The sequence below is a fragment of the Saccoglossus kowalevskii genome, chromosome 1 (assembly GCF_978046115.1).
Source record: "Saccoglossus kowalevskii chromosome 1, keSacKowa6.1, whole genome shotgun sequence".
NCBI lineage: Eukaryota > Metazoa > Hemichordata > Enteropneusta > Harrimaniidae > Saccoglossus > Saccoglossus kowalevskii.
The window spans coordinates 9,495,747-9,512,142 of NC_140641.1; the positions used below are offsets into that span (position 1 = coordinate 9,495,747).

Consider the following 16,396-nt stretch of genomic DNA (forward strand, 5'->3'; position numbering starts at 1 on the left):
ACATATCGTCCGAAGTCAGATGCCCATCAACTCATTTGACTGTGGTAATTTTGATAAAGGTGATCGCCTACGTACTGTACCTCGCTAAAGTTTCAACATTTTGTGACACGTTTGGAACATATCAGTATTCCAGATATGAGTAACCCGGTAGGTACTTCCAGCAACAATGTGAGTATATTAGTTATCATTTGAGCAACCTTGAGTATATCTTTTCCCATGACATCTAAACAGTATATATATCAAAATTCAGATATTTTAACTCTCACATATGCATATATTCAAACGTGTGTTTTTTTGTATGTGACTCAGTCTTACGGAATTGGTCAGATTGTTGACAATCCGATTTGACGCTCGGGATTTTTACATTTTGTAAGAAACACTTTCACTTCATATTGTTATAACATGCAGTAAAACGTATACATGTGTATTGGAATACTTTTACGATATCAATAACAACTTTTTATGACTTTCAAGACGGTTTTTTTTCGGATGTGCAATCAACGTATAAGTCTACCCAAATATTTTAATTAAGTATGTCGACAACTTGTATTCATGCAATATATCAGCGAAACATATGCGAACGCTTAACATGTGTTGCCATAGAAACCAATCTGATTTTATTAGCGCCGACTTGACTATTTGTGGCGACAATATATTGATTCAGGTAAATGCATTGTGGCTATCGGATTATATGTCCAAATACATTAAACAGAATCAAACACTTGTGCTTAGTCACTAATCACTGTAATTAGACTTGTATGTTCTATATTCATATTTGCGACATATTTATACGATGCATTTCTCAGACTGCAGTGAGCAGTGGAAGTAGAAAAAGGCTAGGTGGTATCTTAGCAACAGTATTAACTGTATCCGTTCTTGGAGGTGGTGGCATTGGATCATATTTTGGTGAGTATCACGTGATGTGATTTTGGAGCTATAAATATTAACAATTTGTAAACTAAATGCGATTATATTAATTTTGACTATTATGATTGACTCTACTTTGTTCGTATCATTATAGCCTGTTGTAGAACATGATTGGTACAATTCGAATTAGCTATTGATCGCTAAGCACATATGATCTAGTATAACCATGATTAATATTATAATATATTAATTTTCTATAATATGTTCGCACTGAATATCCACATTGAAATAACATTTAATAATAAAACAAATATATAGATTCATTGTAATTTTCTACATACTTTAGTAATACTGAACCAATGCATTTTATGTGTTTATACGTAATTATTTTGTTTTCTTCAGGAATTATTGGTTCTCAATCGACTGGCACAGGTAATCGAGCTGTATTGTGTTGTTGTACTCCTCTCATTATACGTTATTCGCCAATTGTTGTCGGGATATCGCTGAGAACAAAGGAACCACAACATTTGTTCCCCCTCCCCTATTTACCGTCATCGCGTTCACTGTTTTACTGACCATAGAAATCACAGGAAACAAGAATTGAATCACAATAAACTTTATTAGATAGTTAATTAGTTATTTTAATATTCTGGTATTTTATGCTTTCAGCATTGGTGTCAGCAAATGTAGAGCTGTCAAGTCAGCCATACGCCACTCTTGACATAGTACTTGGGTGGCTCAAGGTATTTCAATTGCACATTAATATACATATTAGCTCCAGTAGTGAGGCTGTTAGTGGGCCTGCATCTGAGTTATTTGCAGTTGAAGTGTTCCTCAAAATGGATGATGTAGACCCTAGCACAGCCAAGTTACAAGACGAGCATAGCGACGAACTAACCCCTCGATTAGTGGGGTCTATCCTTGGCGATGAAGTAACATTTGGTGATGATGTCACCATCGCTTTAGATATTCAACCAGTGGAAATGGACTTCGGAGAGCTGGTGTGCAACCATTACAGTGAGATCTGTGTAGAAATCAGACCAGTAGAAGATACTATCTGGCAATGGAAATCTGATGAAGAATTCAAGACAGCGTGTATTGACCTCGGAATGTGTCAATGTAAGTGTAAATATCTCCCATTAACGCAAATAACGTATACCCCCCTCTATGAGACGTAAATTAATTTTACCTCTTTATTCTGTCAAATAGACCCAATCGATGCCGATGACTTGCAGCTACATGTAGGTTCTGACCTACCAGGTACTCTTGACTTCATTATGGGGTCTAGCAGTAAAACTATAGTATTTGATATTGACATCGGGATCAGCAACGGATCACAATCTTACAGTGATGTTGCAGACTCTCTGTTTTCCGTGTCCCTTTACTTCTCCGACGAGTTTGGAGAATATACTTCATCAAAATCATCAATCCACGAATTGCCAAGTGATATGATCATGATGGCACCAGGAGCTTTTATCAGTCTCGCGAATATCAGTGTTAATTACGACCTCACAGGAATGGGCTGTGCTCAAACTCTTTACTTGTGTGTTGATGTTGGCCCGAGAAGCGACTCCCCTTGGATATGGTCGGGTGCAGGTGTCGTCATTACTGATTGTCTTCCTGTTGTAACATGTCAAAGTAAGTCGGTAGTTTTTATTGTTAATTGTAGTAAGTACCCGTTCATGTATGAGATTTGTGCTATCAGTTGGTGTATTTGTAGTTAAATGCTTTCAAAAATTTATATCTTGTTATGTTAGCTGAATACGTTGAATAGTATTAGCACGTTTTGTCAGAAATATTCAAAACATAGTTAACAACGCTACTAAATATTTTTTTTTGTTTCGGCTTTGAATAAATAGCGAAATACGCATCTTAATAACTGCAAGCTGATTACAATGGTTACTTATGTTGGTGATTACATTGCCCAAAGATTTGCAGCATTTTTAAAGAAGTAGGCATACTGTTTATTTTACAGTACTGGGTATTTGTCCATATCTTTAATCTTTCTACGTGATCATATACTCCCAACCTACGCTCACAGATTCAACTCAGTCCATGGCTCCTTTTCATTGGGCGTAAAATTCAGTGTCTGCCGCATTTATATTTACTTTTTATTTATTTTTGCGGTGCTGCATTCCCAATTATATCCACATTATGAAAACTTAAACTGAGAATGAAAAACGATTGTTTATACTTTTTAATTCATGAAAGGCTGACCTAGTCTGAACAAACACAAAGTCAAAAAACTAATTCAAAACTTTCTTGTTTTTATTCAGATCAAATTACTGCCTCTTCTATTGATCTAATGGTCGCTACAGGAAACGATCTCAATATGATAATGGGCTCCGATAAAACTTTCACTTTAGATATCAGTATAGTAACCGACCGAGAAACAGCTGACTTCGAAGCCGAAACAGAGTTTGTTTTCCAGACGTCACTTTATTTAGCATCCGATTCAGAAGAAGCACGTATACCAAGCACTGTATCCTTGCCATCAACTATGGTATATATCAATGCCAATCATAATATTGAACTATTGGGAGTAACATTTAGTGATTTCAGTTTAAATGATCTGAGCTGTGAAGATTATACACACGTTTGTGTAGACATATCACCTGTGGTAGGAATGTTACCGTATGAATGGACGTGGGCAAATGAAATGGCTTATGAAACCAGTTGTACTCAATTGAATGGACAATGTCAAGGTAAATTAGTAATGTCTTATCTGTGTTATTTGCAATACATGTGTAGGAAGTTGAATTTATACATAAAATTTAAATCCTTTAATTTCACATTCGCATATATTATTCAATTAACAATTCTAAATTTAGTGATTATATTCCAATGATAGATATATCTACGCTAGCCTTTATATAGATATTTTCGGATGGCATCAATGTCACGTGTCTTGTGTAGTCGTTGATTATGGCTTAGAATGTTGCATTATGGGTGCGACACGTAGAGAATGTGCTCATGCCTTTTGCAAACTTCATGTGTAAGAAGAGGTCAATATATCTTCCTCTCATTCAGTTGACGATGTACTGCGATGTATTTCTCAGTTGTTTTCTTTGTGTTCTTAAACATTTAACTTCCCTTTCATAGTATTACAAATAACGTTTCTATGTGTAACCAGAGTGTAGAATCATGCAGTGTTAGACAAGTAACTATATCCCTGTGAGTAATTTCCCCGTGAATATTCATTCATAAATTTATTGACAGAAGTACACTTTCTATGCGAATATTATTGACATAAAAACGAGACTGTAGTACATTATGGTAATTTGCGGGACAAGTCGAAATAGTTCACATACAACCCGATAGAACTAACAATGAGTTTGAAGCACACAATGTTGAGGTCAAGTGTATCAGATATATAATTTAGACACAGTAGCAACGTACTACCATAACATCAGAAAAAATAAGATTACAAATAAAAAAGTCATTAACCCTTATCAATGCCCTTATGTTAGACTTTTACTATTAGTTGTCACTCTAAGCTTTTGAAACACGGTTTGTCATGACCGGGGTATGAGTCATGTAGCATTTCACTAGTAATTCTATAGAACTACTACTGTATATGGGGGATGGTTAATGATAATTATTATAATGGCCTAGTGCAGCTATCTCGTGTGACACGTCATATGATACTCTGGTCGTTCTAGGGTGATTATGTATTGGGCTTGTCGTGATTTTGTTGCGTCATGTGATCCCCTCCTGACGGATTGCCAACCCCCAAATCATACTAGCACCTCATAAGGCCCATAATTGCTCAACTGTATTTTGTATTGCACCATTCACTCGAGTAAGTCAAGTTGTTGAATACCGAGCTGGAATGAAGAAGGCGTTGCTTTTATATTTGTTGTGTATTTTTCCTTTTAATCTAAGTTAACCCATATGATGTCAAGTTGACAACCATCAGCTGTTCAGATTGTTTTTACCCCATTAGTTTTGTAAACCACAGAGACTGTATAGGATAGATGTGATTTCTATTTTTAAATGATTGACATGAACACAAATTTTGGATGTTTTGCCTGTTCTCGAAATTAAAAATATATATATAACAGGGATTGACTATGTTTGACTAATGATGAAAACCCGTGGTGACCGACGTCAAACAATACGTAATATACTGTGAATAATCCTTAGTTGATACCGTCACCTGAATAACATATTTCCCATTTTATTTTGTAGTTCAAGTTACCCCAGACAACCAAGATCCGTTGTTATTGGATAGTACTAATGTTGATGTAACCATGGGATATGATGACAATTCATTTATTGTGAATGTTGAATTTTCAACAATGACTACCGGAACCGGTAAACTCAGCGGAAATGCAGATATCTTTTTCTCAACCGAAATATTTTTCTCTAATGTTGATGACCCTCAGGGCAACATGAATAATGCATTGTTGTCAGACGTATTTGCGTCCGTCGTATCAAGCGACAATGTGGATATAGTAAGCGACACAACCATTTTTTTCAGCATCATAGCAGACGGGGTTGACCTGACAGACTATCAATGCCAACATTATCAGTACATTTGCATACGGATGTTTACTGTTCCTGAATCTGGACTGATTTATGGTGGTCCATGGGGCACTCAACCAGGTGCTACGTGCACTCTGTTTAATTCATGTAGAAGTGAGTATGTATTGTTGCCCTATATAGGTATATCGGGTTTAGTACTATTTAGGATTAAAGAGCGGTAGTCGTCGCTCCACGTACGCGCGAGATATGTGGTTCTCATATAAACAAAACGACTTTGACTGTTGCGCAGATCAACGAGTAGAAACTGAGACGTTACCAAGCTTTAGTTAGGTGTTTTTAGGTAATTGGAACGTATCGAAGGAGTCACCGGCGGTAATCAGTGCAAGTCGCGCCCAGGTCAAATCTTATACTTGTGATTTCCATTACAAGAGCGCATTGGACATTGGAAAAATCAGTGTTTATCAACACAAATGTCGCACATGCGCAGCACGTCGACCACAATCCTTTAAAACTAAAACATAAAAGCACTTCTCTTATATATATGTTAATATGTGAAATTATAATTTTTATTTTCAAACATATGTTCCATGTATTACAGTGTTTCCCAACACATGTCTATACATGTGACGAAGTTACGTCACTTTGTGTAAAGATATGTAGTTTTCACTCTGAATATATATAATGTAAACATTTGGTTTGTTAACCATAGATACCATCAAGTACGAATATGTTCCTGAGGCTATGAACTATGTCGATGCATCAGCATATTGTGGAAATCTTGGCAAAACTTTATTCGATCCTTTTAATCAGATGGAACAAAACGATGGACACTACTTCCTCCAGAAATATTTTGGCGGCTTAGGTAATTAGGTTTTTATGATTGTGTGTTTTTATAGGTTCTCTGCTTGCATGGGACGCACTCATAGTATTGTGCGGTCTTATGTACATAACACACTCATAACCCAAGTTGTATTTAGTCCCCGTTCGGACGAAGTCCAAAAACGGGGACTATTAATTTGTGTTCGTTCCGTCCGTCTGTACGCACGTCCGGAGCTATATCTCGGACACCCATTGATGGATTTCATTCACACTTAACATGGAGACAATACATAATGTCTTACATATGCGCGTCAAGTTATTTTATGATCGGAGCAAAAATGGCCGACTGGCGGCCATTTTGGATGTGAAATTTTGCTATTTCTGATACCTAAACGTGTCCGCAGCAGTTTCTCGGAGATGACTGGGCCGATTTAGATCAAAGTTGGTATGATGATCATACATATTGGGTTATAGGTGCACGTCATACTTTTTTCGTGATTCAAACAAATATTGCCGACTTGCGGCCATTTTGTTTTTCATGGTACCCATGCTACTTTCTCTTGAATGCAATGAACATTTCAATATGACTGCCCAATTTCAAATTCTCTAGTAAAAGCACTAAATCATAACTTTTTTTATCAATCCATCTCCTATTAATGGTTTCAATCTAATTTTAATGACTTCATCAGCATCAAATTGATATGTCAAATCACAAAATTTTGGACGGGGACTGTGTCATTAACAATGACTTGTTAGATACAGAATACAGACCATAGTATTGTTCAGTCGTGCCTACACAATATACAATATATGACCCTTTGTACAAATCATACTTATAACAGGTCGGTTGTACCCGTTTGTTCGATACAAGACTGTTACTTGTGTTTGATTTATGTCTTTTTGCGTGGGATACTTTGCGCATGACGAAGTTAAAACTTGTGTGAGATCCGTTGTACCAGACACGATCGTAATATGTGTGAGATCAGAAAAAAACTTGCTTGTTACCAATTTTGCTGTCATTTGCAAAATGCACATTCATATGTGAATGTATTTAATTCGTAGCTTAAGACATGCACTCCAAGACACGTGGCATAAGCATAGGCAAGACACATTTTTTAAAACATATTTCAAATTATTACGAGTGTCAGATTGTCCTATGTGTTTGATACTAAAGTTTCAATGTTTGTATTTAGACTTTCCAACAATTTTTATGGGTCCAAATGATCTAGAAAATGAAGGCTCATGGAGACACGTTGATGGTAGTGATTTAGAATATAGTAATTGGATTCCAGGAGAACCATCCAACAGTGGTAGCAACGAGGATTGCATGACTGCACTGTAAGTATTTACAGCGAGTATTTAAGTATTTAACCAACCAACTATAAAAATTTGTCTTTTGGGGGGGTCTATGCTGCCAAACTTCCTTGCTATCTCTTTTAGACGTTTTTAAGTATTGTGTATTTTATTCATGTAATTGGTATGTTGCACAAACTCACACAGACACAAGCTGTATTGATAATAACACTTTAATAAATGAACTTAATTAAATAACTCAGATAAATAATTAATCTGACTGACCATCATTTAACAAAATGGGTGAATGTCAATTAACAAGACGTGGTCGACATTGTTCGATTTCTTGCATATGAGATTGGCTTGGTACTATTGTTGCTGTTAAGCGTATATATAAAAACAAACACACAAATTTAGTTTTGGCTCAGAATTTATACATATTTTATACATTTTCCTCATCAATGATGAGTAACAATATATTATATACAACAGTTTGTATATGTTAACAAATTAATTCTGAAATATTTATGCTTCACTCACCATAATACGACAGAACCCCACACCCTGGCCGTGGCTTTCGTTGCGTATGGAAGTTATTTTCACGAGTGATGCGGTGTATCCTGCGGCCGTACTTTCACGAGCGAAGCATCTCGCAACGAAAGCCACGGGCAGGGTGTGGGGTTTTGTTATTATTACATATGTTCCATATTTGATTATTTCATATTAAAGAAAGAACGTGCAACAAACCGGGATGGAATTTAGGTCGGGAACCCTTTTGCCCATTAATATGTTCCAATATAGTGTTACGCCCTAGCAGCGCGTTTCAGTGTAGAATGCGCCCGGAGAACGAGTGTCACTGTTTGTTTGAAATTAAAATAATCAGACGTCTAATCTGAGTCATTGTCCGAATAAATAACTCGTTGACGTTTAGTTGGGACCGCGACAGAACCAGGACTTGAACTGGACGACTATGATACACAGTTTATGTTGAAGTTAAAAGTTCCACCACAGAATTGTGCATTGGCAAACATGCTGTGCAACTGCGGTACTTCACTGAGGGGATGACTTTCGTCGACAGCGGTTGTCGCTGAGCTGCACGCTACAACTTCGTGTGTGATGTTGCTTGCTGGTCGTGGATTGACTGAGTCTTAGTTACCGGTTAAAATGTTGCTCTTTTGGCGTTGTTAATTTTTATTTGGAACTGAGTAACGCCGCAACGTCGCCAACAGAAACCTGGTATCTCGATGTTGATGGTTGCGGCTGCATAGTAATCGCTGATTTCACTGCTGGTGGATCTTCTGAGAGCCCTTCAAGGTTTATAAAACTCAGTTTCCAGGTGGTCAACTTACATTAAGTTCTCCCAATCGTAGTATTCCATGTGATGTACACCTAACACGCCAAAAATGTTGCCTGACGATTTGAACCGGACAAAAATAGCAGACGAAAATGTGTTTACAAAATAAAAATAGTTCGGTAGCCGATGGAAATACCATGTTCATTTGCATATCGACCGTGAAAATACCGAAAACATTATTGCATGGGTGATATGCAAATTAGTTTTTGCCAAAATAAGTGACTGGCTAAAGGTACCATTACTGTTGTTCAAATTTCATTTCACTAGGCAAGTATATTCATGTACCCCAAATGAAAAATATCGTACTTCTTAATATTGTTTATTTCTGCTATGTTTCGAAAAACGGTACTCCTGAAGGCACTACTTTGTTTGCTCCCAGACCTCATTTGCATATGAGGTGTGGAAATACAGATTTTGATTTCAGGGACGAATCAAAATAAACTGCAGTACATATGTAATAACCTACATTATGCTCAAGACAGGCTGACATACTAGCTAAATGTAATGCATAAATATACATGTAATGCCTGAAGCAGAATGAAATATTTATAATGCAAGTCAAACGGTAAAATGAATTTGAGGCAAAGATGACCATCAGCTACCTATGCAGCTAAACATCGTAAAGCCTTAGTTAACATAATGTCGTCGACTGACAACCAACTACCACGGTTGTTGAACAAGGTCAAGTCCCATTCATCATAGTTACCATTTACATGTAGCATGAGAATTTGATTCTACAACCGCAACTCATATGACCTTCCGATCTCTGCGGTAACACTTGCCTTGCATTTCATTCCTACGTTTAGACGATTGACATACCGCGTCTTGTGTCAGTCATTACAATTAGAGAGACATCTACTATTATTGGGTAATGTTGTGCTATGCACTCTGCCAGTGCCTCGGTGCCACCATATGATATACTAATACACTTTCAGACGTACCGTTAGACTTTTCTCGGGCCTAATGTAATTGTGAATCCTAAACATTCGAAGCATTTCACGCGAGGGACTTTAGTATTACGTTTATACTTTTATTCAAACATATATGTGATCTTGTGACGATCTTATTCTATGTTGCAACATATGATACAATGGCACTTTACTATAAGTTAATATTAATATGAAAAAATGTGTTATTATTGTTTCTTTCAGTGGCAGTATGTTGAAGTGGAATGATGTAGCCTGCTCTAATGAGTACCCGTTCATTTGCCAATACATATGTCAGTATATATATATAACAAAATAAATATCTAAGATATATTAATGGCGAACACAAAATCATTATTTTCAGTCAGATATATTGCTAACACACTGATAATTGCATTTGTGAACGAATACATTTGATTCAAATGAACATTCATCTATTATTATGATTTAAAAGAAGTGCTCGTCTTTATTCATAACAATGTGCATAATTTATATACTCTAATTTCAGCGCCATGTGGATCGGAGTTTCTTTGTGACAATAAACATTGCATTTCTGTTGAGTGGGAGTGCGATGGATATGATGATTGTGGAGACCAAAGCGATGAAGCACATTGTAAGCATCACACTTAAGTGCAAAATGTTAAACTCGGCGATTTAAAGAAGCGTATATTGGCCCAATACAGTCCCCAATATATTGGACCGTGCACATGCGATACACAAAGTATTTTTTTCCACTTATAGGTCCATGTTATCCACAATACGAATGCAGTGATGGTACGTGTATTGATACAGACAGCCTGTGTGATTCAATTGATAACGATTGTCCCTCCAACGAAGATGAAGAGCATTGCCTCAGTAAGTAACATTTGTCCACACTTACAAGATGACTTCAGAGACTGCACTCAATTTAACAATATTTATTTGTTTTTTACACTTAGGCGTACCTTACACCAGTTGCTACCCAGAGTTTGGCTGCAGCAATGGCGATTGTTTTGCACATGACCTCATCTGTGACTGTCCCGACCTCATGGGAGACCCCGAATGTACGTGATATATATTATGTGTAACATTTTTCACACGTAATTAAGGGAGGTGATGTATAGATATTTTGTTCAACATAAGGCAGAATTTTTGCCATTGTCAATAACCCAACCTTATCTTACCCTCCCTTCATTTAATTGCCCTGAAAATTGTTGTACTAACTTAATCTCACCCTTTCTATTTTGTCATCTGTGACTGGTCGACCTCGAATGTATGTGATATATGGTATCTGGCTGTAGAATGTACTACTGTTCGTACTAGTTAGCATAATTGTAACATTACACTGTGTTGTATTTCGTCGCATTGTGCCTAGTCGCTATAAATACGCACTTATTACACGCTTTTTCAGGATGCATTTTACAAAACATTGATATCTAGCCTAACTTGGAGTTCGTCTGCCTTTCGCATTCGACGACTCGTGAATTCGAATAATGTTTCATGTTTATATATTCGCATACGTGCCTGTAACTCCGATTGTATTTTATTCAAGATTTTGAGGATTCGCAAATCCTTAACTAACAACGTCATATAATAACAACGCCCAGCTTGAGACATTAGCATGGCATTAATAGAAGATACAATTACTTTTTAATAATCAGGATAACAATGATATAACATGCCGGGAAATTTTAAAATGAAGCACACGCTGCATAGTAAATGATACCGATCAACGTAGAACACAGATTAACATATTATGAACCATGGATATTAATTTTATCCAATACAAAATTAAAAATTTGGAAACAAGCAAGATCAATGAAGTAATGTGCTCTGAATTGATATCGTGCTGCTCAGTACAAACAATATAAACTTATAATGATTTGTTTCTAATAGGTGGCTGTACTGTGGATCAATTTACATGTAATACTGGTTCATGTATAGGATCATCCTTGATATGCAATGGTTTTAACGATTGTTCTTTTGGAGAAGATGAGTTGAATTGTGAGTTACTCAATATTTAGTGTGTCCACTCTACCTTATCACACGCAAATAGGGGATTTGTATGGATATTTTGTGTAACTAAAATCAGAATTCTTCTCATTAGGAATAACTTAGCCTTGTCCTTACTATATTCATTCGCCCCGTAATTCATTGCGTTTTTCAAACAGGTTGTAATAGTGTTGAGTTTAGATGTAATTCTGGTCAGTGCATACCAAATTATTGGCACTGTGACGGTTTAGCCGACTGTCCTTCGGGAGAAGATGAAGTGGACTGTTCTGGTGAGTACATGTTCATTTTTCACACGCAGGTAAGGGAGATTGTGTTCAACATAAAGGGGAATGTTTCTCATTATAAATAACCTAACTTTACCTTCATTTATTTGCTCTGAAAATGTGTTAGTTGCAGTGGTTATCAGCTTATGTGTGATTCTGGTTCATGTACAACATATTATTGGTACTGCGATTGTTATGAGGACTAAAATCAGAATCATTCTTATAATAAATTCCCTTGCTTTATTTATTTGCCCCGTAATCTATTTTGTTTTGTTTTTTCAAATAGGCAACGGCGGCGAAAGCAATTGTAATAGTAATGAGTTTACATGTAATTCTGGTGACTGCATACCAAATTATTGGCACTGCGATAATTATGTTGACTGTCCGTCGGGAGAAGATGAATCGGATTGTTCTGGTGAGTACATATTTAATTTCCTGTATCACGTGTAAATGTGGGTATTTAGTGTAACTAATATAATAAAGGCAGAATCGTTATTATAATAGTCTAACTCAGTATTTCACTCTATGTAGCCACGCGTTCTATTCCATAGAACACAATGATTACCAGATTTGAAAAATCAAAAATTAACACAATTGCTGCATTTATTATCACAACCTCCATATTACACCGTAACGGCAACGTAAATGAACATCTTTTTTTTTTTTTTTCAGGGAATAGTGTGGACAGCTTTTTTCCTTACTCATATTAACCAATCAACTATTTACCAGCATTGTAAACGACATTGGAAAATTAAAGTTGACAATGTAGTAGTTTTCAGAAACTACAGGACTGCAGTTAGTATGAACAACACTTAACATGATGACGTAACATACCTAGTTTCGTTTTTACTTAAAAGCATAAGGTCAAGCCCACTTGTACTAGCTATAGTTCTGAAATTAAATTTATTGTAACTATTCTTATTATTTTTAAGTATAAACAAGGTAAAAACTTATTTTTGGGTTTTAATTCCATCTTCCAAAACCTGTATATCAACTTTAAAGATATAATGTAGCAGGTGATTATTCCAATTTCCTTCAGTCATATGTGCAGTATGAAGGGAATCAGCAGCAATCAGCAGGTTCCAATGTGTTTTCTCCTACGATATATGAATCATTTGCATTGACGTCATATTCCACCATTCGGTGGGTTTGAAATATTTGGTTGTAAATCATCACTTCATTATCACTTTGGACGCCCATCTTTCTTATGTAAATTTGCATTGATTAGTTTACATGAAATGTACCGGTTTTTGACCGTAATTATAGATCAATACATGTTACTAGTACTGTTTCCGGCATCATAGAAATGCCATTACAGATTTTGACAACTTTTGTAATATAAATAAATTCATTGTCATTCGGAGCTAAGTTGTTACGTCTTAGGGTAGCTGTTTGTAACTGATTAAATGAGTATATAAAGTATTAATGTAGAAGCTTATGCAGGTAAAATGTGTGCGGTGATTGTTAAAAGTTGTTAATATTGATTTATGATAGTTTTCAAATGTAGAATACGAAAACAATGTAGGTGTAGATGCAAACTTTGACCCCACTCCCGAAATCAAAGATGGCGTGCAAAGATAGCTGTGTAAACTATAAATAACTATATTTAAATATTATGTATCATGTATTTAAGTAGTAAAACATGTATAAGTAAGGTAAAAATTAACAATTCAGATTGAATATCAAAAGTTATTTTCTTTATAAATGAAAAATAAACGCTTTCTAAAACGAATTACAAAGTGTTTGTAATATGGTGTTTGCTACACATGATTACTCCAATATTACTTGGTTTACTCTTATTACTAACCATTCTTAACCTCTTTCTTTAGCAAGTAGTTTTCCATAATGGTCTTCCAATATCTCAACTTTCTCAGAACCTAGATTTCCAATACGTTTGTTAATTGTTTTTTTATTTCATGTTTGGCTTTTGTTCTCTTGAAAAAAAAACTAATTTATCAGCACCAATGTAATCCATTTTATCTTCCCTTTTTTTACTCTGTCTTTAACAACATATTTGAATTATAAAATAAAAGAAATTGGGTATGCAGTAAGTTCTTCTTTGTCTGGTTATTTTATTTCGCCCCGTCATTATAAGGACATTGCATTTTTGTGCTTATATGATTCATCATCCGATTGCTCGATTTTGAATACACCCACCCCTGTCGCTACCATAATATGTGGAGGCAGTAAGATAAAACATTACACATACGTCACTGGAAGACTTATGTCCGACTAGACACTAGGGGGGTCCATTTTCAATCGACAATAAGTTTGGTGCACATGCATCTCAAAATGACATTTTTGTAATATGAACGTAACTGATCGTTGTATGACGAATGTTAATCGAATGTTTCGATTTCATAAATATAATTGGTATAATTGTTAACACACTGACAATTTATAGTATTTCTTTCACATATGTTTATTGGGCTTTTATACATTCTATATATCGTCATCTTCGCTTAGTTCACATGTACCCCACACCTAGCGTTCTCCTTTTTGTGCCATTCTAGAGTATTGGAGATGCTAAAAACAATACACTGTGATTAAGTGAACTATTTTTTTTTTAATTAATACTTTGTTATGAATATCGACAAAAGAGTTAAACCTATTTTATCGAGGTTTGAGTAAAATCTAAATAAATTTGTTTTAAATGAATCCGTATATTAACTTGTATACTACGTGTGGGTCAGATGCAACGCCCTGCTACCCTTTTGAATTACTCTCCAGCCAAGACAACAATAGTATATTGTCGATGTGTGCGAGTAATAGATCTCTACATTTTATTTTATTTTATCAACACTGGGCGTGATAATTTTTAAAATGCGGTGACTCAAAACATTCTGCATTCTGGTCAATGCTGTGCGCCATCATTTCTAGGGTGTTGGAATTTATTTTTCAATGAGTCCATGTTCGAATACTATTTGAGACAATTGAGTGACGCTAATGAGACACAACTGATCGACCGATTTTTAAACAATTTACTATATGTCAAATTCTCAATTGATTTTATGGGAAATGCATCATGTCGGTAAACTATAGTAGAAAGTCGATAAAGGTGTTACCATATCAAAAGCCGTCGTTGTACCTTTTTAAATCTGTGAAGCACTGGTTACCTAAAGCGGGGGTTTCGGTACCCGCGCATGCGTCAGATGGCCATAGCGTGTCATTGTTTTCAAACAAGCGTTCACCCAAGCACGTGTTGTTATCGTCCGTTGGGACTCGATTCCCGCGCGTGCGCATGTGACGACCCCTCCGTTTTAAGTGGGCGTGTTTTTCAGCATAATATACTAATAGTTTATTGTCCTTCTCATGGTTTCTGCTTGGCATAGCTTCTTTCATTCACGATTATTCGGTCTTTACAATGCGTCATGAATATACGTGAATCAATTTCTTGCGCCATGTTGTTTCTGGCGTCGTTCATTCTTTGGATATTCATTTTTTTCTTGAGGTATTCTGGAGTCTTCGTCTTTCTTTCCTTGTCTTGTCATCGGTTTCATCCGAGTAAACCTGTCTTCGGACTTTACACGTGTCATCTTTTACATTGATGTAATGCGGGTGAGAGATGCGTGTACAGGCTTCGAACATGAAATGGACATACGGCCGTTATGTAACCTGAGCCTTTTACAGACGGCCGTGTGTCCATTAGCAAATTGAAAATGTAACTAAGCAAACAAACAAAACAAGTATTTAAGTCTTTGCATTATTTGTAACAGGATGTGACATATTCTGCAAAAAATTAATTCATACTAAAAGATTGAAACGTAACAACAATTGAGTTTTCAGACTTTTGTCCCTGACTGCGCCAGAAATCTGGGAGCTATATTACATGCATGAAACGTATAATAAAATACGACTACTGATTTAGATTAATGGATGGATATGCCAGTGCTTATTATCATACAATAATAATGATGTGGCAGAGTTCAACCCAGTGTGGTTACCAGGTAAAACAACTTTTGCCTTGGACATGCTGGGGGTTTACAGTAAAGTCATTCGTCGAAAGATCAGTTTAATATATTGCCCTCTGTTTTTTTTAATAGTGTTAAGGATGGTCTGATTCTACGTCATGAACTTGCACTGAAATTCTCTAACATTGGGTATGATATTGTCTAACCAAATAATACATTTATCATAACAGTATTGGCCACTCAACTTGTATGGCGGATAATAAGGACTTTTAGTGATTGTGGTTTTAATGCTTGTTTATTATGAGGAGAAAAATGAACAGGTGATACAAATAGTGCATTCATAATAAATTTTATCATGTAACAAATAGAAATTTTACCTTTATTTTGTTCAGATATTACATTTATTATGAATATATGAATTGCGCAACACATAGAGACTTATGGCATGCATTTTAGCACGTTGCATATTGTTTGAATGTCATG

The 16,396-nt window shown here is 35.8% G+C and overlaps 1 protein-coding gene across 1 annotated transcript; it reads left to right on the plus strand.

Moving 5' to 3' along the window:
- The first annotated feature begins 589 nt into the window (after positions 1–589).
- Positions 590–14,053, plus strand: LOC146750352 (uncharacterized). The gene is made up of 17 exons (XM_085496273.1): positions 590–664; positions 807–906; positions 1,270–1,299; positions 1,537–1,986; positions 2,077–2,505; positions 3,144–3,572; positions 5,059–5,508; positions 6,065–6,217; positions 7,368–7,512; positions 9,973–10,040; positions 10,256–10,360; positions 10,489–10,602; positions 10,686–10,790; positions 11,623–11,730; positions 11,898–12,008; positions 12,289–12,417; positions 12,675–14,053. Exons 1-17 carry the CDS (start codon positions 590–592, stop codon positions 12,710–12,712), a joined length of 3,039 nt encoding a protein of 1,012 aa, XP_085352399.1. The 3' UTR covers positions 12,713–14,053.
- The last annotated feature ends 2,343 nt before the right edge of the window (positions 14,054–16,396 follow it).

Coding starts and splice junctions, on each gene's coding strand:
- LOC146750352 (XM_085496273.1), top strand. CDS start 590: ATGTGTTGCCATAGAAACCAATCTGATTTTATTAGCGCCGACTTGACT. Junction 5,509..6,064: donor TCTGTTTAATTCATGTAGAA/GTGAGTATGTAT, acceptor TGTTAACCATAG/ATACCATCAAGTACGAATAT. Junction 7,513..9,972: donor GAGGATTGCATGACTGCACT/GTAAGTATTTAC, acceptor TGTTTCTTTCAG/TGGCAGTATGTTGAAGTGGA.